Raw genomic sequence first — 25,678 nt, 5'->3', positions numbered from 1 at the left:
TTTTCGCTTGAGCTACATCAGTGTTTGCTCTTAAAGGGTAGTTAAACTTTTTTTCTTTTCTCTTTTGCAAACTTTGTTTAGTATACTGCTGGCTTACTTGTGATTTCAGTAAAAAGTATGTTTGGCTTCATGCTTCGTTTTACAGCAGGACCTAAAAGGGGGAAAAATACATTTTGTTTCAGCATTGATGAATTCTTTGCATTGTGTCTCCACAGCTGCTCATACATACTACTGTCTAACACTCGGCCTTTGCACTAACTATAGAAAATGATCGAGCTAGACTTTATTTTTATTCGTGGAATGGCAAATTGTAGATAGTCTTTGTGTAATTATCAGCACTAACACTGTTAATAGATTTGTACTTTTTAAAGAAATAAAAAAAGATTTAGCTTGAAAAAGATGATTTAATCCTTCAAGAGCTGACTTAGTCTCAATAAAGTCACAATAAATTTATTTGGAAATATTTTTTATTTTAAACAAAATAAATATAACTTTAATATAGTGACAGAGTAAAACTGTAAATTAAAGGATTAAAAGCTGGCCATTTCCTTAAATTTAGGCAAAGTGACACAAGTGTCTGATCCTAATTAAGGCTGCGTGTCTGTCATGGAGGTCACAGAGGTCTGGGATTCTGTGACTTTCTGTGACCTCAGTGACTTTTGCAGCGGCTGGTGCAGCTGACTCAGGGACTGCCCAAACACTCCGGCAGCCCCTGGGCCAGCAGCAGCAGCAGCAGTTTGGGTGTGGGAGGGGGTCAGGGCTGGGGCAGGGGATTGGGGTGCTGGGCAGCGCTTACCTTGGGGCGGGGGCTCCCTGGTAGCAGCTGGCATGTCCCTGCACCTCCTAGGCAGAGGGGCCAAGGGGCTCTGCATGCTGCCTCTCTGCTTGCAGGCACCATCCCCGCAGCTCATGGCCGGGGCAGCACGCAGAGCCCCCCGGCCTTCCCTCCTGCTAGGAGCTACAGGGGCATGCTGGCCACTTCTGGGGAGCTGCACGGAGCTGGGTAGGGAGCCTGCAAGCCCCTCCACCCACCCCCCACAGCGCCAGCAGGGGTCCGAGCTGCGAGCTGCCGCCCGCCCCCCCCCACCGCGCCAGCGGGGATCCCAAGCCGCATGCTGCCGCCACCTCCCCCCAGCACCAACGGGGGTCCCAGGCCGCACACCACCATCTGCCCCCGCCAGCACCCCTGGATTGCCCCCCGAGCACCCCTGGCCCAAGTTTTAGTCAGGGATATATAGTCATGTCTGCCCGTGACCTGTTCATGACTTTTACTAAAAATACCCGTGATTAAAAAGTAACCTTAATTATAATATACAATTATCCTATAGGAAATAAATCATTGGAGGATGCATTTACAAGTATCTCTAAATTATGGGATTTTGAAATAAAATGCAGATAAGAATTAGTGTTAAACTGGAAGCCATTGAAGAAATCAACATTTGCCAAGGGTTGCCACACCGTTAGCACAGCTATTACATTCTAAACTGGGGGAACACTCCAATATCCTCAGACACCGGTGTGTGGTAAATACTGAAAAAGGCTGAGTTTTTAATAGCAGCCACTCCTGGTGACATTACAATTAAAAGAAAATTATCAGAGTATGTAGTGGAATGGATGCAGTTGGCTAGGCAAAGAACCCGATTCTGTTCCTATTTGCTCCATCTGAAATCGGGAATGACTCCAGTGCACTCCCTAATTGCTCAAAAGCTGAATGTGGCAGACTTGCCACTTCTCTCTATATATTATATTTCCCCTCTCCTATTTCTTCTTTATAATTGGGGGGCGGGAGAGAGAGAGAGAGATCTGATTTTTACACAGGGTTGGCCTGTCCCTGAGGAATGGAGAGCTAAATGCCACAACATGTCCCCGCTTGAAAGTGATTACTTCAGTGTTGTTACTGATATGAAGCTGGATTCTCAATTGTAATATGATGAATTTTTAAAGTGACTGATATTTTGAAACATATAGGCCTTTTATTCTTTCTTCCCTGACTTATATGGTTCTTCCCCATATATATAGCAAATAAGAAGATGGCATTTCATAATTTAGTTGCAAAACAAGTTTTTTTATTGTACCTTTAACATTTGGGACTCTGCTCTCCTCTGAAACATATCTGCATTGCTGTAAATAATATAAAATGTTTAGCTGTGATATTGGTTAGTAATCATGAAAGTATAGCTGATAAAATTCTGCTGTTCCTGACACAGCAAGATGATTTGCCAGTTAGTGGATTTCTCCACATATATTTCCTCCACCATTACACACACTTGGCATCTTCATACCATAAAATAGTTAACAATTAAAAGCCACTAATCTAGGCTTATTCTATTCCATAATTGTTATTATCTCCTAGAAATCTCTTCTTGACATGACATTAATATGGCTGACACATCTCCATTCAGCACAACAAGTTATAGAAACAATGAGAGCAATATTACATGTGGCAAAGTGAATGAAAAGCCCAGACTAAAATATGGGTCTTAACACTGAATCGTACTGATTCAAAAAGGTGTCCAAGGATTTAGCCATGCAACTCCCATGGCTTTGCACAGCATTAAGTGATACAGAAAAAGAAGGAATTATATTTGTGTATGATCTTTACTTACACCTAAGTCTCGAGGGGAGTCAGAGGACTTTGGTTGGATGATGATAGAGGATTTAGTGTTTCTAGAAATGTGAGTAGTAGCTGAATCTCCTAAATACCGTTGATCTGTGACAAAGGGGAAAAAATAGAGTATATAAGAGCTGCCATCCTGGAACAAACCATGGTCCGACTTGTCCAGCATCCTGTGTCTGACAGTGGCCCATACCAGAGCTTCAGGGAGAGTGTACAAAACAGGACATTTATAGAGTGATCCACCTGTCTTCCACAACTGGCTTCTGGTAGTCAGAGGTTTAAGATTGCCCTGAGGTTGGGGTTGTGGCCCTGACCACCTTGGCTAATAGCCATTGCTAGACCTATTCTCCATGAATTTATCAAGTTCCTTTATGAACTTTTGGCCATCACAACATCCCACGGCAATGAGTTTCATATGTTAGTTGAGCATTGTGTGAAAAAGTACTTTCTCATTTGTATTAAATCAACTGCCTATTAATTACATCAGGTGACCTCTGGTTTTTGTATTGTGTGAAAGGGTAATAACATTTCTCTATTCATCTTTTCCACACTATTCATGATTTTACAGTCCTCTATCATATCCCCTCTGAGGCATCTCTTTTCTGAGCTGAAAAGCCCTAACGTTTTTAGTCTTTCCTTGCATGGAAGCCATTCCATACCCTTGATCATCTTTGTTGCCCTTCTCTTAACGTTTTCCAGTACTGCTATATACTTTTTGAGATAGGGTTACCAGAAATGGACATAGTGTTCAAGGTGTGGCATTATGACATTGTATTATTTTTTATCCCTTTTCCATATCACAGACAGCTACAGTGGCACAGTAGCCAGCAAACAGAGCTGTACACAGGGGAGTTCGAGTGGGAGTTCTATTGGAGGAGAAGGCATTTGTAGAGGCTGGTAGGAGCAGTGTGCTGGGAGAAGCTGAACCCTGATTGGGGGGCGGAGCTTCTCTGATTAGGTGTCAGCAAACAGAGCTGTAAACAGGGGAGTTTAAGTAGGAGTTTGTAAGGGGAGTTTGGGGGGAAGACTAGGAGAACCAGGCAGAGGAACAGACAGGCTAATGAAGGGAGTGTGTGGTGTTCTGGCAGTGTTGTGGTGCTCGTTGGGGGTTTGTTTTGCTGTGGGTGGTGGTGTTTTGGTTTGGTTTGTGTTTCCTGGACTAACAGGACTTAGGTGGGAAGGCTATGACAGATACAGAGGCAGCAGTGGTAGTGACCCAAGCAGTAGAAGACACAATGAAGATGACTGGATGTGGAAGCTGTGGTATGTACATGATCCTGGAGGGGGTCCTGAAAAGAGTTTCGTCTGCATGAAGTGCCACCTGATAGAGCTAAAGGAAGAAAAGATCCAAGGATTGGAGACGCAGGTGGAAACTCTGGTTGAGTTTAGAAGGGGGTTCGAGCACATGATGCAGCAAAGACATGAGGAGGCTGAAGGGAAAAGCTCAGACTTGCAGATGGAAGCAGGACCACAGAACTCTGAGGGGAGACTGCTGGGTGAGGAAAGTGGACAGTGGAAGCATGTGACTAAAGGTATGTCTACTCTACCCGCCAGATCGGCGGGCAGCGATCGATCCAGCGGGGGTCAATTTATCACGTCTACTCTAGGCCGCTATTGACTGGATCACCCTTATCCATTCGCTAGTTGACTCCCTCAAATAATCCTAATAATAGAATTATAGAATTGTAGGACTGGAAGGGACCTTAAGAGGTCTTCTAGTCCAGACCCTGCACTCAAGGCAGGATTAAGTATTATCTAGACCATCCCTGACAGATGTTTGTCTAACTTGCTCTTAAAAATCTTCAATGATGGAGATTTCACAACCCCCCTAGGCATTTTATTCCAGTGCTTAACCACCCTGACAGTTAGGAGGTTTATCCTAATGTCCAACCTAATCTGCTCTTGCTGCAATTTAATCTCACTGCTTCTTGTCCTATCCGCCGAGGTTAAGGAGAACAATTTTTCTTCCTCCTCCTTGTAACAACCTTTTATGTACGTGAAAACTTTTATCATGTCCCCTCTTGGTCTTCTCTTCTCCAGACTAAACAAACCCAATTTTTTCAATCTTCCTTCATAGGTTATGTTTTCTAGACCTTTAATCATTTTTGTTGCTCTTCTCTGGACTTTCTCCAATTTGTCTACATCTTCCTGAAATGTGGACTGGACACAGTACTCCAGTTGAGGCGTAATCAACGTGGAGTAGAGCAGAAGAATTACTTCTTGTGTCTTGCTTACAACATTCCTGCTAATACACCCCAGAATGATGTTCACTTTTTTGGTAACAGTGTTAGACTGTTAACTCATATTTAACTTGTTATCCATTATGACCCCCAGATCCCTTTTCACAGTACTCCTTCCTAGGCAGTCGTTTCCCATTTTGTATGTGTGCAACTGATTGTTCCTTCCTAAGTGGAGTACTTTGCATTTGTCCTTATTGAATTTCATCCCATTTATGTCTGACCATTTCTTCAGTTTATCCAGAACATTTTGAATTTTAATCCTATCCTCCAAAGCACTTGCAGCCCCTCCCAACTTGGTATCATCCGCAAACTTTATAAGTGTACTCTCTATGCCATTATCTATAGCATTGATGAAGACATTGAATAGAATAGGACCCAGAACTGATCCCTGCGGGACCCCACTCACTATGTCCTTCCAGCATGACTGTGAATCAGTGATAACTACTCTCTAGGAACGGTTTTCCAACCAGTTATGCACCCACCTTATAGTAGCTCCATCTAGGTTGTATTTCCTTAGTTTGTTTATGAGAAGATCATGCAAGACCTTATCAAAAGATTTACTAAAGTCAAGATATACCACATCTACCTCTTCCCCCTATTCACAAGGCTTGTTACCCTGTCAAAGAAAGCTATCAGGTTGGTTTAACATATTTTGTTCTTGAAAAATCCATGCTGACTGTTACTTATCACCTTATTATCTTCTAGATGTTTGCAAATTGATTGCTTAATTATTTGCTCCATTATCTTTCTGGGTACAGAAGTTAAGCTGACTGGTCTGTAATTCCCTGGGTTGTTCTTATTCCCATTTTTTATCGATTGGCACTATATTTGCTCTTTCCCAGTTTTCTGGAATCTTACCTGTCTTCCATGACTTTTAGAGATAATCGCTAATGGTTCAGATATCTCCTTAGTCAGCTCTTTGAGTATTCTTGGATGTAGTTCATCAGGCACTGCTGACTTGAAAACATGTAAGTTGTCTATGTAATTTTTAACTTGTTCTTTCCCTATTTTAGCCTCTAATCCTACCTCATTTTCACTGGCATTCATTAAGTTAGCTGTCCAATTGCTACTAAACTTTTTGGTGAAAATTGAAACAAAAAAGTCAATTAGCACTTCTGCCATTTCCACATTTTGTGTTATAGTTAATAGAATGGTGAAGCATGATTTCCCTTTACAAAAGCCAGGTTGGTTCTTACCTAACAAATCACATATATCTATGTGTGTGACAATTCTATTCTTTATTATAGTTGCTACCAATTTTGCTGGTACCGAAGTTAGATTCACTGGCTTGCCAGGATTGCCAGGATTGCCTCTGGAGCCCTTTTTAAAAATCAACATTAGGGGGGATTTGATTGCAGCCTTCAACTACCTGAAGGGGGGTTCCAAAGAGGATGGAGCTAGGCTGTTCTCAGTGGTGGCAGATGACAGAACAAGGAGCAACAGTCTCAAGTTGCAGTGGGGGAGGTCTAGGTTGGATATTAGGAAAAACTATTTCACTGGGAGGGTGGTGAAGCACTGGAATGGGTTACCTAGGGAGGTGGTGGAATCTCCATCCTTAGAGGTTTTTAAGGCCCGGCTTGACAAAGCCCTGGCTGGGATGATTTAGTTGGGGTTGGTCCTGCTTTGAGCAGGGGGTTGGAGTAGATGATCTCTTGAGATCTCTTCCAACTCTAATCTTCTATGATGCTATGAACATTACATAAGTAATTTAATGTTAGTGTGCTTTGATAAGTGGGATATGTTCAGGACAATCATAGTCAAGTCACATATTCATTTATATAGCACTACCACCTTATCATTCCAAAACATCACTGGTAGTGTACCATGTACAGCTGTGGAATAATGTTTGTTAACCACTTCATGGTGGCTGAGTGCCCCAAGTATATTTGGCAGCATCTTTAAAGCTGCCAAATGTCTAAGCTATGTCTAAGGCATTTCACTGAATTCAGGGGAACAGTCATTTGAAACATCAGCAAAGGACATGAGAGGATCTATCAATGTAGGCGTTAGTGGCTGGTTCAGAAACAACAAAGGATGTGCAAACCCTTCAGCTTTCCCTGCTCATCTTACTCATGCAATTAGTCCCAATCATACTCACGTGATTTCGGCACATGGAGGTGGCCCCTCCAGGCATGGATCTGACCCCTCCTATATTGAAGAAGGGTGTCAGCTACCTCTGCAGCTCTACACCCCACTTTCTAGGACTCTACAGAGGAATCTCCACTGGGGATCTATGCAGGGTGAGAGGGGCGGTACTAAGCAGGGAATGGACAATCCAAGTTGGGTGTGATCAGGGTTGTGGGGGATGCACATAATTCCCCTGTGGTTCCCCAAAAATTATCTGGGAAAGGTGATAAATCACCAGACTATATCATTCCTGTTACGCAACCTCCACATTGGGGAAGTCCTCCTGAAAGTGGAGGTTCCCTGGGCTACATAACAGTGGCCAGCAGAGTCCCTGCAAGCCCAACTCCACTGCCAGGGAGTGATCGTGGTGCCTCTCTGGCCCACGGTATTGGTTGAAAAAAGCCTCCAAGATAGCCCAGGCCCCCTGCAAATCCTGAGAGATCTGTGGAGTTTATAGGCCAACTCTTTCAGGAAAAGAGGGCAAGCTCCATCTCTGCCATTTGGGAGGAATTCTACCAGGATGTCTTTGTCAAGTCCCACTCCGTTACCCCTCCAGCAGGGGCGGCTCTAGCTTTTTTGCCACCCCAAGCACGGCAGGCAGGCTGCCTTTGGCGGCATGCCTGTGGGAGGTTCCCGGTCTTGCGGATTCGGCGTACCCGCCGCCGAATTGCTGCCAAATCTGCGGGACCGGTGGACCTCCCGCAGGCATGCCGCCGAAGGCTGCCTGACTGCCGCCCTCGCCGGGACCGGCAGGGCGCCCCCCGCGGCTTGCCACCCCAGGCCCGCGCTTGGAGCGCTGTTGCCTGGAGCCGCCACTGCCCTCCAGATTCTACCTCAGGAGAGGGCAAGCTTGGCCTATTTTCTTAAAAACCTCTGCAATAGAACAATAATAATAATAAAAGATGGTTAGAAACTCTCTCCCCACCAGACAGTTATTTTTTTAGACATTTCCTGACTAAACTGCTGTCCTCAACACTGTCCCCTGCACCCTATATTCTTGTTTGATATCATTCATTCAGAAGGTATAACAGGAATTCTTCCCAATATCTACATTTGTTTCTAATACACACATTTATGCTTGTCTAAAATGTGCCTACATGTTTCTAATACACACTTTTATGCTTGTCTAAAATGTGCCTACATGTTGATACACATCCATGTACATAAGCATGTTTTTCTGAGTCAGTACATTTTCTGGGTCATTAACTTTAAGTGCATATTTTTATTTCCTATAAAAGATTGCAGAATGGGACATGAACACAAAAGTTTATCTTTCTGAAATGCATTTTCAGATTCTTTTCTGGTATGTGACAGCTACAGGTCATAAATAAACTAAAAATAGCTGTCTATTTGTTTAATATGCTTTTCTTTGGATCCATCAGTCAGAATTTGCATTGTTTTCCCCCGGCAGTAACTGTACTCTAGGGTGTTCTTAGATAAGCACCAGAGGAGGCTTACCATAGGGTTCCTAACAGAAATGTTCCCATTGGCAAGCAGTGAAAAAAAAAAAAGATTTAATCAAGCATTTGAGTGCTGCTACTTCAGGTTTCCAAATAAAGCCTGGAAATAAGTTTTTAGAACTCAGCATAGCCTCTCCCTGACTTGAACCCATACTGTGTTCATACACGCTGAGGAATCTAAGGAAAAATGAGCTCAGTAATTTGATTAGGGCCCAATCTAAATCCCATTGAAAACAATGGAAAAGCTTTGGCTTCAGTGGGAATTGAATCAGGCCCTTAATTTATACAAACCTCTCCCAGTTGCTGCTGTGGAATTTATTTAAAAAATTTTTAAAATTAAATTTAATTAATTAATTTATTTGCAATTTGTTGGGTGCATTTTATGTACATATTTATTAAGATATTTCTGCCTATGGCTCTCTGTTTTTTGCAGGGGTTTAAAATCTCTAGAAAATAGTTATTAGGGCTGACTAGTATAACCTATAGGGACCACCTTTCTTTACCCCAAAATTTAACAGTGGCTTGTGTCAAATAATGTATTATATGTAAGCGCTAAAATAAAATGAGACTTGAATAGGGCCTTCTGTAAAACAAATCAGTGACTTGATTAAAATACTGAATTTTCCTACAGAGAATCCTTGGGAAATTTTTTTAAAAACAAAATGCCCATTCCTGAAGGATGCGGTAGGTGCCCTTAAAATAATGTTTCATTCATATGCAAATTGATTATCCTGGCAATCACATATTTTTCTTTCTATGTCTTTCACCCAGTGGAGCACTTGGTCTAAACATTTTTTAAAATAACCAGACTGAGCACAATCCGGTCCTTGCTTTCCCCACTTAGTCCAAGGACTCCGTTCTGTTTTAGCAGAGAAGTAACTTACCTGCATACTCGGATTCTTTTATAGGTTTGGCAGGCAAAATTTTCAAAGCATGCATTGCCTCCAAGCTGGAAGTTTTTACAGTATGATAGGGATACCATTCTTCATCAGGTACATCGCGTGAATGTTCTGATTCATCCTCACCCGCTTTTGCAAAATGTTTATCCTAGGCAAAAGAAAGAAATTCAGGTAACACAATGAACCCATAGCTGCAGGGCTCACTTCAGGCTTGGTCAAAGTGAATGCAACTCCATTGACTCAAATGGCTTTACTGACTTCAGTGACGAACTGACTTCGATGGAGTTGGACTGACTCAGGCCATTTCATGCCTGCAGACTGTGAACTGGGAGTTTTGTTCAGCTGTTGAAGAGATGAAGATGAAAGGTTGCACATGGTACACTGGTGCAGCAAAGTTTCTGTTTGCAGTTTAGAATGTAACTAAGGCTGCATACAAACATGAAAGTGACTTTAATTTGAAAGTTAGTGGGACTCAGGCTCCTAACAGGGAGATTTTCAAATAGCAGTTAGGAGTCTAATTTCCATCAACTTTTGCTGAGAATCATTTGTGCCTTTGAAAATCTCCCCTAAGTGCCTAAGTCACTTTGGAAATGGTAATCTGGTTCCTAAATCACTTAGAGACTTTTGAAAATATTACACAGAGTGTAACTTAACCAGCAAAGCACATTTTAAAAATTTTACATTTCACTGTAATATTTTCAATGTGTCATTTGTGCTATGCTGTTCAGTTACATAAATCATCAAGCTAGGGAATAGAACTAATATTATCACCAAGGGTATTGCTTAATGGCAGAACATTTCTGGCCTTGGACTCTGTGAATCTGAACATCAGTGATCTATGTAATTAACCAGCTCATCACAAATTGCAAATTTTAAAATAAAAATATAATATTCAAAAGTCACTTTTGGTTAATAAATATTTAAGTATTTGAGTTCTGAGTGCTTGCACTAGCAAATCTTCTGTGTCCAAGCAAACAAGGCAGGCTGAATGGTAGAATTGCAATCAGCTTTCAAATTTGAATGAAAGTTCACTGCAATGTTTTTATTTGTCCAGCTCTTCTGTTGGCTCTACTTGGGAACTAATTGTCCAGTTTATAGCACATGGTCTTGCCATTCTTGTTTACACCAACTTCTATTGACTTTAGAGTGATTTTTGAGGTACACAAGTAACACAGAATCAGGCCATAGATAAGCAATTGGCTGCTGAGTAGTCTGCTCCTGTCAGCTTCAGAAGTTCCAAGCCTATCTGGAAATAACCATTTTCCATGTTTATTTTAATACAAAATTACACACTAGAGAACAGATGCATCTTATACTTTTGTAGATTTGATACTGAATGATTATTCTAAATACAATGATACTGTAGTTCAAACAGAACATAGCTATATGCAGATAATGAACCCTATTCATGGTATTTTCAAAAACAAGCTTTGGCCTAATCCTGCTCCCACTGAAGTCAATTTAAAGCTCTCATTGATTCCACTAGGAGCAAAGTTATGCCAACACTAAGCACTTTTCAAAATCCCACTCTATATTCCATGTGCTCAGGCAGAAAGGATGGTCTTCCCACAACAGCATTACAGCAGGCGACAATCTTAAATTTCAAGTCGAAGTGAAAGTAGAGCAAAATTTTCGAAAGGAATGGAAAAAAATACTTACAAAATTAGATGTTTTTCCAGGAATATTTCTGCTCTTGCCTTCTAAATAAAGTGGTCAGAAAGATTACAGCAAGTATTATATATTCTATATAGAAGAGTGATACATTATTTAGCATTTTATTAAAGGGAACAGAACTTAGTTAACTGTATAATATACTGAAAATATTCACATAGCTCACATAGTGAAAAACGCTGGCTGCCCCTGAATAGATACATTAGCAAGGAAAGAGTCTTATGGAACCTCAGAGCCACCCTTATTTCATCTGCACAGAAGCTATCAAAGCCAAGTTTTTCTCAAATGGGTGCCTAAGGCAAGGTGCCTAAATAATAAATAAATAAAAATATTGTAAATAGTTTTATGGTCCCCATCACCACTGCATCTGAGCACCTCACAGTTAGAGCTTAGAAGAAAACAGTTTTCCTGTTCCATGGATATTTTTGGGAGCTCAAAATTTCTTCCTGTCTCAAATCTGGACAAAAAGTTGAAATCTCAACTATTCGTGAACTGAAAAAAACCCCAATTTGTTTGGTTCTGGGCAATCAAAATGTTTCATTTTTATAATTTTGAAGTGTTTCATTTTGATTTCAACTTTTTTTTTCTTTTTTAACCTCTTTATACTCTGGCTTAAATTCTAAAGTAAACATAATTTCAAATCAGAAAAATTGAATTTTTCTTTTTGAAAATGTCAAGATAAAATGTTTTGATACTTTTAGAACTTATCTCATCATTTTTTTTGCAAGCTGGGAATTTCATTAAAAAGGACTCCATTTCACAACCGTTTCAGTTTCAACAAATCAGTACTGTTCGGTGAAAAAAAAAAATAATTGAAAAATTCCCAACCAGCTCTCCTCACAGTCTTTAGTGTATTACACTCTTGTGAGGTAAGGAAGAAGCATAATTCCCATTACCTGGGAGACTGGGTCACAGAGAGACTGACTTGCCCAAGGTCACACAGAAAGTCTGGGGAAAAGCAGAGAATTGCCTCTAGGACTCCTGAGTCCTAGGCTAGAATCTTAACGACTGGGAGTAGCCTTCCTCTCCTATGTGGCCAGAGTTTCAAATTTTCAGCAGCCAGCCCACCCACCTGGAAAGGGGCAATATAATCAAAGAAGTCAATATAGTTTTGATTTTTGCACATAGCTTGTTTACATATGCATGCTCCCATTTCATATATATTGTGTTGTGTAGATCCTTTGGTCATTCTAACTGACCCTGACCAAAAAACAAAACAAAAGAAACACATTATTTTATGCATCATTGTTCTTCTGTAAGTTAAATGCAATACATGATCCCAGCAACAAAATATTGCACAATTTTGCATGGCCCAGCAGATGGCATTAAATGTTCATTTGTACTGTACCTGTACTACTGTTATCTCTGTTCATATAGTCATCCATGGGGGAGGAGAAACAGACTTGCAAACTATGGGCCTGACTCTCCGCTCACTTACACCAATTTACTACTATAGCTCCATTGACTTCACTGAAGTTACTCCTGATTTACACCAGTGTAAGTGAGAGGAGAATCAGGCCCTACAAACATAATGATGAAAACAAACCAGTGCTTTAAAGTTTCATTCTTTGGTTTTCTATTTCAAGTTATAAAAATGACTCTATAGTCCTTGAGTTCCAAATTAAACATCCTCAACATGACAGGAAAATGAGTCACATAGATCAATATTATTGGCCACATTCTCTAGTGTAACCAAGTGGAATTTGGAACAGGACCAGGCAGAGGTGGCCTCGTTCCCAACATAAATTAGAGCAGCACAAAGACATCAGTAACTTAAATTTACACCTGTATGCCCAGAGCCCCAAGCCATTATAGTAAAGTGGGTGAGGTTCTGTGGCCTCTAATGTGGAGGAGGTCCAACTAGATGATCATGATGGTCCCATCTGGCCTTTAATGTCCATGAGTCTGAGTCAGAGATCACTGGAGCTCAGAGGCATCCCAGCCATGCCTCCTTTCTTCTGGGAACACCTCTTCTGACAAAGGGTGGTGAGGATGGTCACATAGAGCCACAGCGCTGGCACTATTCTATCTAGGGATTCCCTTTATGCAAGGAGAACCCTCAGTTTCTGGTTAAGTTATTTGACCAGCTCCTTTCTGCTGACTGAGTAATGCAAACCAGCCAGTACAGGAGGCAGAATCTTCCTCTTATGTCATGATAGACTTTCAGTTCAATACCTTTTCTATAGTAGTGACAAACCTTATATACAGTAATGTAACATAACCGACACAATGTGTATTGGGGCCTGATCTTGCAAAACACTGAGCACCATTTGGAAGGTGCATGCTAATTGAGAGCTCTCAACACTTTTCAGGATGGTATTCATTTCTTTATTATTTGTAATGTGCTCATACCCTCAGGTCTCAGTCTGATCAGGGCCCCATTGTACAAGCACACGTAGGAGACAGTCTTTGTGCCAAAGAGTCTAGAATCAAATTGACCTCTTCTTATCACTGTTATTTTCATTGGAAACTGAAGACTTATAGTTGGTGTAGACTCAGTGTTTCTCAGCATTTTCAGGTTGGTGACCCCTTATTCAAAGTCAAAACATTTTCACAGCTCCCTTACATTTACTATAAAAGTAAATGTGTATCAATGATAACAATAAGCTCATATAATTATGTGTGTGTATTTCAAAAGGTTGACAGAAAACAGCTGAAGGGTAAGGGGCTGCAGGAATTTTGGGGCACGAGATTTTCTTTGCTTTAGATTAGAATAAAATTTTCAACACGTGGTGATCTCCCACGGAGGTTGTGACCCACTGGATGAGAAACATTGGTATAGACCAAAGTGCCATGCGTTACTATATTGCACATTAGTACCAAGTATCAAAATTGCCTTTTTACTTTAAATGAGAAAGCAGGGACAACTTTGATTCTGTGGTCACACTAATTAAAATAGGAGTTCACAGGGTCTGAATCTGCACCCATGGACTTCAGTACAAGAAGGTATTTGAAAGGTCAGTGATTTCATTATGTTTCTAATAGTGACATCAGACAGGAATATGTGTTTTAATAAACAGCCCAACCTTCAGATGTACAAAATTGGGTTGGAAATTTTTCAAGGGTAAGGCTCTCATAGGCAGTTTCTAGTTTGTGTGGAAATACCATGAAAAATGCCCATCATGTATTTAGGCATCTCTGTTTTAGGCCTTAGTGAGGACATGCAGGATCCTCAAAAATTATGTGGGTTCAATTCAAGGGATGAGCAGGAGAATAGGCTGGCCTCTCTTCCGAGACTAGGGGGGGGGGCAGGAAGATGCCAGTAAGTGCCAGCTGTAGTAAGGTTTTGCTGTGATGTGGCCACTTGTCCACTTGGAAGTGAATCAAAAGAAAACACATGTCACTGAAACCACCAGACAGGTTGGTTTTATTTTATCTGAGTTGGTTCTTTTCACCACAAAACCTATTTCCTATTGGTGCTTGTTGGAAACATCACCTAGTGGTTAGGAGGTCACTTCCTTCTTAATACGGGGAACCCAGGGATCACTTCCTTCTTAATAGGGGAACCCGGGCCCTGTGACAGTTACCAAGGTCTGGCACCCAAGAGCACCTTAAGGCTACCCTCCCTGGGCTACTTCCTACCCCTTTCTCTATGATCCAAGCTTTGCAGTCTGTAGCAAAAGGTAATGAAAAAAACACACTAACTATCTAAGGTAACTAAAAAAACACACGAACCTTTAGCCTGTCTGAGGCCACCAGTAGGCTCCTCTTTTCCCAGAGATGTCTGGATTCCTTTTAAGCTCTACCTCCATCTGGAACATGCTCTGTAGCTGCAGCTGGGCAAGGTCAGCTGGGCCCCAAGTTGCTCTTTAACCCCTTCAGACCAAGTGCTAGGTTTATACACCCCATAACATCTTCTATTAAAAAAGCCCTGTGATGCTATTTTAGAGTAAAAAGTAAGGGGGTGGTGGATGTACCCATTTTAGCAAACAGTCCTTTATGTGTGAATGTGTAACACGTGGTAAGATGCACATGTTGTACAATAAATGTAGGGTACTGGCTTTACATCCAGCACACGTGTTTAATAGAGCCCTTGATTCAGCAAAGAAAGGACATACATTCTTTACATTAAGCATGTTCCATTAAAGTCATGGGGTGAAATCCTGGGCCCATGGATGTCAGAGGGAATTTTCCCCACTGATTACAGTGGGGCCAAAATTTTACCCAAAAAGTCAATGTGACTTGAGTACATGCTTAATGTTAAACATGTGCTTAAATGCTTTACTAATGAGGTCTAGAGAGCATCTTATAATTAGGATTAGGACCTTATAAATAGGAGATGTTTACTTTTTTTTCTAAATTAAAATTGATTTTTTTTGTGTGCAAAAGGTTAAACCCCCAATTGTTTTAGAAGCGATCAACTGTTTTGATCATTTAAATCAGATCTGATGGTACAGACACCTGTGCCCATGAAACTCGGCACAGGAACAGAGATCTGTGTTAGCAGATCTCATTGCAGGATGGGAGCCTAAATGGGGCAAGATAGATATAGATAAAAAGGCACTTTTTAAAAAAAGCTTGATACATTCTTTCCTCCCATGGTTTTTAGAAGCAATGAACCATTTCATTAACAATTCAATGTTTGTTGTTTTAAATCTCCATTTTATATGCAGCAGGATAACTTATTGTGATGTAGAACTTTTTAATGCATGAGGCCACAAAATCAGTCGTCTTCTTGTGTGCTGGTAGCTTTTGGCCTCATTCATTAGTTGATACCTGAGTTGTGTATATTTCTTACAACAGATCAACACACCCGGGTTCTGATTCTATATTCTTTGCATATCGCAAACTATTGATGATACCAAGGGTAATAAGCATGGTAAAAAGAAAACAGAACGAAAAATATTATTGAGAAGAAACATGGTATAAATAGTAACATAGTCTTTTACCTCTGTGGTTTAACTCCAGTTTACTTGCTGCATTCATGTTTGGCCAAGATCTAAAGAAGTAAAAGAGAACAAATGCATTCACCAAAATATTAGCAAGTTTATCAAAACCTCATTGAAGGATTAGCATAACAGAATGAGGGAACTGCTAATCATTTAAGTGAGAAAACATTTTTGGTATCAGAGGGGTAGCCGTGTTAGTCTGAATCTGTAAAAAGCAACAGAGGGTCCTGTGGCACCTTTAAGACTAACAGAAGTATTGGGAGCATAAGCTTTCGTGGGTAAGAACCTCACTTCTTACGTAAAGGCCTCTGGAGATTTCCATTACTTGCATCTGTGGAAGTGAGGTTCTTACCCACGAAAGCTTATGCTCCCAACACTTCTGTTAGTCTTAAAGGTGCCACAGGACCCTCTGTTGCTTAAAACATTTTTGGTAACTGTAGGAAATTTGATGATTTTGGGGCCTCTTTATCTGTCTTGGTTCTATTGCCAGAAATATGTTGCAGTTACATAGGACCCCATCTTTCCTATGCAAGAATCTAAAAGCATTTTACAAATATGAATTAATTAAGCCTTGTAGGTAAATAGTATAACTCCTGTATTAGTGATTCAGTAGATGGTACCCTGCCTTCTGAATCTGTACTGATCCAGTGTCTTAGCATGTGCCCCAATGAACCACCAAGATGTGAGCACAGAGGATCCATATGCACGGATCTCTCCCTTCACTGTTGGAATGATGGCTCTGTCTGTCACCCTCATCCCTCCTCACCCTTTGCACCTCAGATCTATTTACCTGTCCCAGTACGTATATGGATCCATCATTGTGGTATTTGAGCACCTACCAACTATTAAAAAACAGGAAAATAACTATGTTTTTGAATATACATGTAGCCAGGACTAGGAATAAATTTACACACAGCCCATCACCCTAATATCTGAGCAGCTACTCTAGGAAATGCTCAGGGTTAGCAAAATATCAGCTCTAAACCTTTGGGCTCCAAACTCCCCCCTGTACTTAGAGCCGTCCTATATCTTCTGCTCTTTTTTGTCTTATCTCTTGTAGCAGCTACCGAACAAAAAATGAAGCTGAGTGGTTTCCTGTTTAGTGAGCTCTCTTCAAACCACACTGGATTCATCTGACCTTTAGATGGCCAGCGTTTGAAGCAGCTGTACCTCAATAATACATTTTATAGTATTTAAATAGTATAAATAGTACATTTATCAGTGCTTTAAAAATAAAAAAAATACTTACCTATTCATTGGCAAAGTTAGTTTCCTGTTTTTCAGATCTATTGGTCGTTCTACTATAGTTTTCCTGTTGACTCTGGTTCAGTAGAAAATAACTTAATTAGAAAATAGTAATAAGTTGGAAACAAGCTTTCATGGGAGCAAAATTAGGCCCATGTAGCTTAGAAGTTTTTCAAATCTGGGAAACTATATATAGCTGAATGACATTTCTCCCCCCCATGTCTTTTCCCCCTTCCCCCTAATGGGAGGATTTGGCTTTGCCGGTTCTTGTTTTTAACAATTTAGAACTAAATTGTTCCCTATGCAAAAAGGAAGGGGGAGGAAAAACCCATTGGTGACAGGAAACTTTGAATTCCAACTCCCAGTGACATTATTCCATTAGAGTGGGGATGCATTAACTTCTTGTGGAAAGGAAAGGGAATTAAGCTACCAAAACCTATGGCTGTCCAGCCACAAACTCCATGCCAGAAGCTGTGATTGGAAAACAGGGGATGGATCACTCAAAATTGCCCTGTTCTGTTCATTCCCTCTGAAGCAGCTGGCACTGGCCACTATCAGAACTCAGCACATGGGGCTAGATGGACCTTTGGTTTGACCTGGTATGGCTGTTCTTATGGACAGTGGGACTCTTGCTGAACAGTAGGGCATACATGAAGCTCCTGCCCCAATTGCTGCCTTCATGGCAACAGAGCTCTGCTTCCCTGCCATGCCCTGTCCACTTGCAGTTGCTTCTGAGACCCCTTTGGAGTGGGGTTTCTTGTAGAAGGCAGAGAAACCCAGGTAAAATAATACTGATCTATGACTTAATCCTGCAAACTTCTGCAAGCTTAATTTCTAAAGACTACTCCCATGCTTAAAGTTAATCATGCACTTACGTATTTGCAGGAAAAGGGTCTTACAACTAGCTCACTGCATAATCCCCATAGATTTCAAGGGTGACAATTCTCCGGTGAGCAGTTTTCCCTTGCTCAATTTCTGGCTTGCTCACTCCAGATCCACAGAGCCCAACAATGCAGCTTTCTTATGCAGGGTTTTGCTGTGGTCTCTGATTCGTGCAACAGAGGCACTGCTCCCTCCTTCTGCATGATGGGGAGTTTTCCATGCCATTTAGCACCCATTCTCCTTTGTGCCAGAAGGGAGTATGTGGCCTTTAAGTTAATGGTAGCATTTTCCAGCCTTTGTAATCAATGATATTCATTCTCTAGCTAGAGCATGTTCGGAAATCTTAATTCCATATTTGTGACCGTGCCCTTCATTGACACAAGGTGCCATGATGCCCATTTCAATTCATAATTCAAGTCACATTATTTATGGCCATCAAAGATATTAAGGAGGAGGAAATGTAGGGTAGCATTAATTTTAAGTGTCCATTGACTAATGTTTAATTGCTGACAAAATGCAATGAAACACCTACAGAAATACATTTGACATTTAAACTAATGCCAGCTGAATTCAGCATGATGGATTCTATTATAATAGATTATGATTAATTCTTGATGAAATGGATATATAAAAGTTTCTGTTCCAAAATCTGAAATTTGCCAAGAATCATGACATTAAGGGCCATATTCTGGTACACTTACACAAATTCAGGGGTATCTTACTTCACACAGTTCCATTGACTTCAATGGCACTACATTTGTGTAAAGTGCAATTTACCCTGAGTGAGGATATCAGAATATGGTTCTAAGCAATAACAGGATCAATGCACAGCCTAAAAAGAGTTAAAGAGATTCATATTCATTTCTCCAAGCTCCTCACTCTCCATAAATTTGTCCCACGTGTGAACAGTGACACAAAGAAAAACTGGTAGTATCCCATTCAATATTTTCACATCCAACTGCAGCACTTTAAATGAGTCCAATACTGGCCATTTGCTTTTTCATTAGATTGCTAATTTCCACTGATAATGCAACAATTATTCCTGTGAGTAATCTTTATTCACAAGAGACTGTACATTTCACAGTCTGGCTCAAAATGTTCACAGGCACTTTCAGGTTGGTTGAACATTATTAGTATTATTTATAGTGCAGCAGCAACTAGGGGCCCCAATGTGCTAGGCATAAGTACATAAGAAAAGCAATTCTTGTCCAAGGAGCTAACAATCTAAATAAAGGACAAGAGAAAACAGACAGATACACCTAACAGGTAGGATGAGCACAAGGTAACAATGACAAAAAAGTAGGTCAGCAGGAAAGAAGTGGACCATGGAATACATTTAGGCTGTGGGAACCAGTGCATTATGTAGTTATACTCCCAAAAAATCAATGGGACTAATCATGGGATGAGAATTACTCATGTGAGTAATGCCTGCAGGATCAGGTTCCTTGACAGAAACACTGTCTCAAAAGAAACACTAGGCCATTATTTCTGCAGGGAAAATGTCTGTTTTAAACTTTACAGCTGAACAATAGTGCTAGATGTGACCAAAGGATCCTGTTTCATATCTCAGTGCCGCTTATCCTACTCCATAACTCAAAATTATGTTCAGTATAAGTGTTTACCAGGGCAATTGTTAACTAATTTCACTATTAAGGCACTAGTAAAATAACTAACTTAGTTCCTGAACTGTGGTTAAAAATGTTACACATGCTGTGCGCAGAAGCGGCTTTAGCGGCTTAGAAATCACAAGGTAATTTTGTTATATTGTGGTTTAGCGAGCATTGTGTTGCTCATTTCCTTTTCTGATAAAATCTTTTTTCTCAAACACTGTAGCTTAGTACAAGCATTCTGGTCAGCAAAAGCATCGGTCACAGGCATTATGACCCTGATGAAGCAAAACTGAAATCAGTGGAGTTTAAGTCAATGGGACATGCTTAAAGTTAATCATAGGTAAAATTCTCAGATGCACCGAAGTCTCTCTTTCAAAAATGAGGTGGTATGATGGCTACCATCTTGGCAAACCCACTAAAAATTGAATCAGGGACCTTCAGAGCTAAAAGCACTGGATGCTACAGCTTGAGTTAAAGAGCCAAGACTCTGTAGCTCGGGGCTCATATCTCATAACAACTCATATTTTCTCTAATACACACTCACTGATGGGCCACATAGGCCTTTAGGCCTACATCCTCAAATGTATTCAGGTGTCTACCTAAATGGGAATTAGGGATCTTAATACTTCTGAGGATATGGACATGGAGAACCTAATTGCTAACTATCTCTTTTTTAAAAAAATGAGACTTAGGTTCCTAAGTCACTTAGGTGCTTTTGAAAAGTTTTATCCCATGTGCTTAAATGTTTTGCTGAATTGGAGCCTATATTATTTTTAATCCAAAAAGCCCCTTTCCCACTGTACATCAGTAATAGGGTGCTCAGTGGAAAAAATATACAGAAGACAACATTTTATTCAGTGTTGTGAGTAGTAGATAACATTGAATAAAACTGATGCTCAGGTAAACAAATAAAATACAATTAGAATACTGAGGCCATCAAACTGCCAATGGTTCCACCTGGGCAGACTCCAGCATCCATACAGAGCCGTGTTTTGTTTTTAACTAAGGTGAATGTTGGTATCAAGACTGATAATTTGTTAATATTTATTTCCTTTTTAAAATGTCTTTAAAAAAAAAACTCAAAAAACTAAATAAACATTTGGAACAGCTTCTCTTATTAACACCTACTGAGCAGATTTATGTAACTGATCATTGGCAAAAATTTTAAAATGGTGATTGATATATATTTGCTTATTTAAATTGTTAGTACACTACAATTAAACTGTGTTGGGGTACATCTACAGCGCAAAAAAAAATGCAGCTCCGCTCACCCCGACTCACACTACAGAACTAAAAATAGCAACATAGACATTTGGGCTTCAGTTGTAACCTGGATTCCAAGACTGTCCCCCTTCACTGTTGTTTCAGAGACCAGGCTGCAGATCAAGCCCAAATGTCTACACTGCTCTAAGCCCAAATGTCTACACTGCGCCTTTTAACCCTATAGCACAAGTTTGAGTCAGTTGACGCAAGCTTCTGCGTCTTTTTTTACAGCGTAGCCGTACCCTGGATGTCCTTGATAACATTTTGAAAGGACACATACAAATAAACAGACTCACCAGTTATCCCAAGATCAAATAAAATAACCCAGGGATAGGCAAACTTTTTGGCCCGAGGGCCACATCTGGATCTGGAAATTATATGGCGGGCCATGAATGCTCACAACATTGGGGTTTAGGGTGCAGGAGGGGGTGAGGGCTCCGGCTGGGGGTGCAGGTTCTGTGGTGGGTCCAGAAATGAGTTCAGTGTGTGGGAAGGGGCTCCGGGCTGGGGCAGGGGGTTGGGGTGCGGGGGGGAGGGCTCTAGTTGGGGGTGCAGGCTCTGGGGTGGGGCTGGGAATGAGGGTTTGGGGTGCAGGAGGGTGCTCCGGGCTGGGACCAAGGGGTTCAGAGGGCAGGAGGGGGTGTGTGGGAGGAGGTCAGGGGTGCAGGCTCTGGGTGGTGCTTACCTCAAGCAGCTCCCAGAAGCAGCGGCATGACCCCTTCCGGCTCCTATATGGAGGCGCAGCCAGGCAGCTCTGCACACTGCCCCGTCCATAGGCACTGCCCCTGCAGCTCCCATTGGCTGTGGTTCCCAGCCAATAGGAGCTGTGGGGGGTGGCACTTGGGGCGGGGGCAGCATGCAGAGCCCCTTAGCTGCCCCTACGTGTAGGAGCTGGAGGAGGACATGCCGCTGCTTCCAGGAGCTGCGCAGAGCCACGGTACGTGCAGAGCGGGGCAAGCCCCCGACCCCGCTCCCTGACTGGATCGCCGCAGTGGGGCAAGCCCCTGACCCTGCTCCCCGGCGGGAGCTCGAGGGCCAGATTAAAATGTCTGAAGGGCCAGATGCAGCCCCCAAGCCGTAGTTTGCCCACCCCTGTAATAACCCCACAAGAACATAAATATAACAAAACTTAACCACCATGTTGCTTAAATGAAGATTTCAGAAGTGCCAAATAGGGACATTTCCTTAGCATTTTTCGAGAGAGTACCCTGGTGCTGAATAGCATTAACCATCTGCAAACATACAAGCACTATTTTTACACTCAGAACACAAAAGGTTAGAAGAAATTAAAGCTGCTTCTATCAGGGAAACAAATCCCCTAGTATATGTGGTATGAATCCTGCTCCTCTAGTCCTCTGACAATACAGGCATTCAAAACTGACAATTAAGATACACATTATGTACTTATATCTATATTATAGCCTAATCTTCTAATTGGAATTGCTGCAGTGAATCCAAGTCTGGCTATTTGGCACTGGATGAAGAGATTAAAAAAAATATCCCTGTGGCTGAAGAAAAGCACAGAACTATGATAAGGCACGTTTGTCATCCTGTAAAACATGGGAATATTTTACTTAGTCTTTCTTCTTATTTCCAAATACTTACTGAAACTAGCCCTTTAAAAAAACCTGCTGATGCTAAACACAGATTATATTATATTTCTTTTTCTAAAAGTGATACAGTGCTGCACTTTGAAACTTTTGGAAGGAATTTGGCATTTGGCAGTATAAAGAACTGTCAGTTTCCCTTCCAGACCTCTTCTGTCAGCACAGATCAAACTTGTGCAGCCAGCAAGGAAGTGTTTCTGGCCAGGTGAGGCCAGACTGTGTACTATTATCTAGATGCATGCGGATCAAAACTTCCTCAGGGAGAGCATTGTGTACCTCAAGAGGGGAGAACGTGCATTGCATGCTCTGTCATGCCTTTCAGTGATGCAGTCTGTGCTCTCTCGTGGACCATCAGGTTGTGTTTGCCTCCTCCTTGTGTAACTCCGTTTGCACAGGAATTCATTACACACAGTGAAGGGCATTGCCAAAATTTCTCCATTAATTTTATGCTGTGTACCAGTTTATACTTAGCAACCTATATTACACCCTCGATCCAAGCCATCCTGTGACACCCAACAACTTTCACAAATGTACTCAAATACTTGGCATTGTTATTACCAGCAAAGTTTGAAGCAGTGGCTTGCTGACTGAACCCTTTTTGTGAGGAGCAGCATGAACGTTAGGAACCTGAAAGATAACTAGATATGCTAGAAAAAAAAATGCTGGTTAGGGGTTTGTCGAACGTGTAGTTATTACTCCTATAACTGTGTTTGTGCCAAGTGTTTTCTTATCTACAATAGCAGTTCTGTTACAGGCACAGCATAGAGAAAGGAGCTTAGGAGAACAGTGGAGAGAAATATAAATACTTATTAACTGTGATATGAACTCTGTCTCTGCAGTGGATCTCTGCTAAACTCACCCTAAGTCATGGATTCTGCAGAAGGATCAGCAGGGGTACAAAATGAAGTACAGCTATCGCACATACATACTTTGCAGGTTTTCTGCCCAAGTAGCTAGAAGCAAAATATTTGTTTGTGTGTAAGAGAGGGAAGATTAGGAGGGGAATGTGGATAGTAGACACAACCGCAATTAAAAGAAAGAGTGGACCAAATTCAGCCCTGCCCCCACACCACCGAAGTCAATGGGAATTGCCCACTTTCTATGCCAGCGCTGAATTTAGTCCAATATTGTTGTTGTCCTGTTGACGTACCTATAATATTGTTAATGCATGTCCTCACCACTAGGGTGCTCCCTCCTGCCTAAACACAGCATTGCAGGGGACTGTGCCTCCTGCGCAGCCTCTGGTGGCCACTTCCTCAGCCACAGTGACCACTTCCAGCCGGTCTCTTCCCCGAACTCCCACACTAATCTTCTGTGTCTCAGCCCTCTGTCCAAGTCACACAACAGTTCAGCCCTCTTCCAGACTTTAGCTTTACCAAAGGTCCTTCACCTCTCCTGGACTTGACTCTAAACAAAAGGCCTTTTCACCCCTCCGGAGCTTGACTTCAATTCTTCCCCCTTGTTAGGGTATTGGACCCCCCCCCCCAGGCTTCTCCATGCTGGGAGTCTAAGTGCTACTTAAACTAGTCGTCCAACCCTCATGGGCTTCTAATGCGCTGGTCCTCACAGCTCTAGCTCTAACTCGAGGTTCCTCTCCACTCTAGGGTCCCACAACAGGAGTTAACCCTAATCCTGTAACTTTGCTTTCTGGTCACAGACACTCACAAACTACTGGACCTTCCTGCAGGCCCTTCCCAGAGACAGAGAGAACTCTCCCTAGCTCTTCAGGGGTAGTAGCATATGATGGAAGACTCGCTAATATAATACCTATATTTAAGAAAGGAAAAAAAGTGATCCAGGCAATTACAGACCTGCTAGTCTGACCTCAGTAGTATGTAAGGTTTTAGAACAAATTGTGAAGGAAAGAATAACTAAATTCATAGAGGTAAATGGTAAAGGGGATGCAATGCAACATGAATATATCAAAGATACATAGTGCCAGACTAACCCGATTCCTTCTTTGAGAAAATAACTGATTTTTTAGATAAAGGAAATGCAATAGATCTAACATAGTTGGACTTTAGTAAAGCATTTGACATAATGCCACCTGGGAATTTATTAGTTAAATTAGAGAAGATGGGGAAGCATTGTAAGGTGGTAAGGTCAAGGAGAGAAGGCAACAGGTTGTGCTGAAAGGAAACTATTGGACTGGAGGGAGATCTACTAGTAGAGTTCCTCAAAGATCAGACTTGGGCCAATCTTATTCAATAGACCAGGGCACAAAAAGTAGCATGAAACTTGCTGATGATACTAAGTTGGGAAGCATTGTCAATACACAGGAGAATCAGAACATTAAACAGGAAGCTCTGGATGACCTTGAAGACTGGAGTCACAGAAACGGGATGAAATTCAATAGTACAAAGTGCAAGGTCATACACGTAAGATCTAATACTAAGAATTTCTGCTATAAGCGGGGGGCTCATCAGTTGGAAGTGACATAGCAGGAGAGAGACCTAGGTGTGTTGGTCAGTCACAGGATAGCTATGAGCCATCAATGTGATGTGGCTGTGAAAAAGGCAAATGTGATCCTAGATGTATCAGGCAAGGCATTTCCAGCAGAGATAGAGAAGTATTAATAACTTTTTACAAGGCATTGGTAAGATCTTACTTGGAATACTGGGTACCATTCTGGTCACCCAAGTTCAAGAGAGATGAATGTAAACTGGAACAGGAGCAGAGAAGATGGATGATCAGGTGAATGGAGGACTTATCTTATGAGAGGAGACTGGAAGAGTTTGGTTTGTTTAGTCTAACAAAAAGAAGACTGAGATGGGATATGATTGCTCACTAGAAATACACTAGGGGGGTAAATACTAGAGAGGGTGAAGAGCTATTTAAGCTAAAGGAGAATGTTGGCACAAGAACAAATAGGTATAAACTGGGCATGAACAAATTCAAGCTGGAAATTGGAAGGTTTCTAACCATCAAAGGAGTGAGGTTCTGGAACAGCCTCCCAATAGGAGTTGTGGGGACAAACAACTTAATTAGTTTGAAGAGAGAGCTGGAAAAATTTTTGAGTGCGTTGTGTAACAGGGTTGTTTGTGATGGAAGGGGGCAGGGGCTCACTTCCAATTTATGTCATATGTTCCTAAAGCTCATGCTTCAGGGTTTCAGCCACTAGGGGTCAGAAAGGGATTTCTCCCACCATGTATTCTGGGAGGGTTTTTT

The 25,678-nt window shown here is 41.5% G+C and overlaps 1 protein-coding gene across 1 annotated transcript in view; it reads right to left on the bottom strand.

Moving 5' to 3' along the window:
* The window catches only part of CLNK (cytokine dependent hematopoietic cell linker), a 113,058-nt gene that overhangs the window by 47,430 nt on the left and 39,950 nt on the right, over window positions 1-25,678 (bottom strand). Inside the window, exons 2-8 of the mRNA XM_029910650.1 lie at window positions 17,153-17,224; window positions 15,904-15,953; window positions 11,003-11,043; window positions 9,329-9,491; window positions 2,607-2,710; window positions 2,076-2,121; window positions 98-151 (exon numbers count right to left, since the gene is read on the bottom strand). Of these exons, the coding sequence (XP_029766510.1) occupies window positions 98-151; window positions 2,076-2,121; window positions 2,607-2,710; window positions 9,329-9,491; window positions 11,003-11,043; window positions 15,904-15,953; window positions 17,153-17,224 (530 nt within the window). The remainder of the gene's footprint in view (window positions 1-97; window positions 152-2,075; window positions 2,122-2,606; window positions 2,711-9,328; window positions 9,492-11,002; window positions 11,044-15,903; window positions 15,954-17,152; window positions 17,225-25,678) is intronic.

This window comes from Terrapene carolina, unplaced genomic scaffold (genome assembly GCF_002925995.2).
Source record: "Terrapene carolina triunguis isolate 2854851 unplaced genomic scaffold, T_m_triunguis-2.0 Scaffold66, whole genome shotgun sequence".
NCBI classification, from domain to species: Eukaryota; Metazoa; Chordata; order Testudines; family Emydidae; genus Terrapene; species Terrapene triunguis.
Note: the sequence above shows the minus strand (reverse complement) of the source record. Positions and strands in the feature narration are given on the sequence as shown.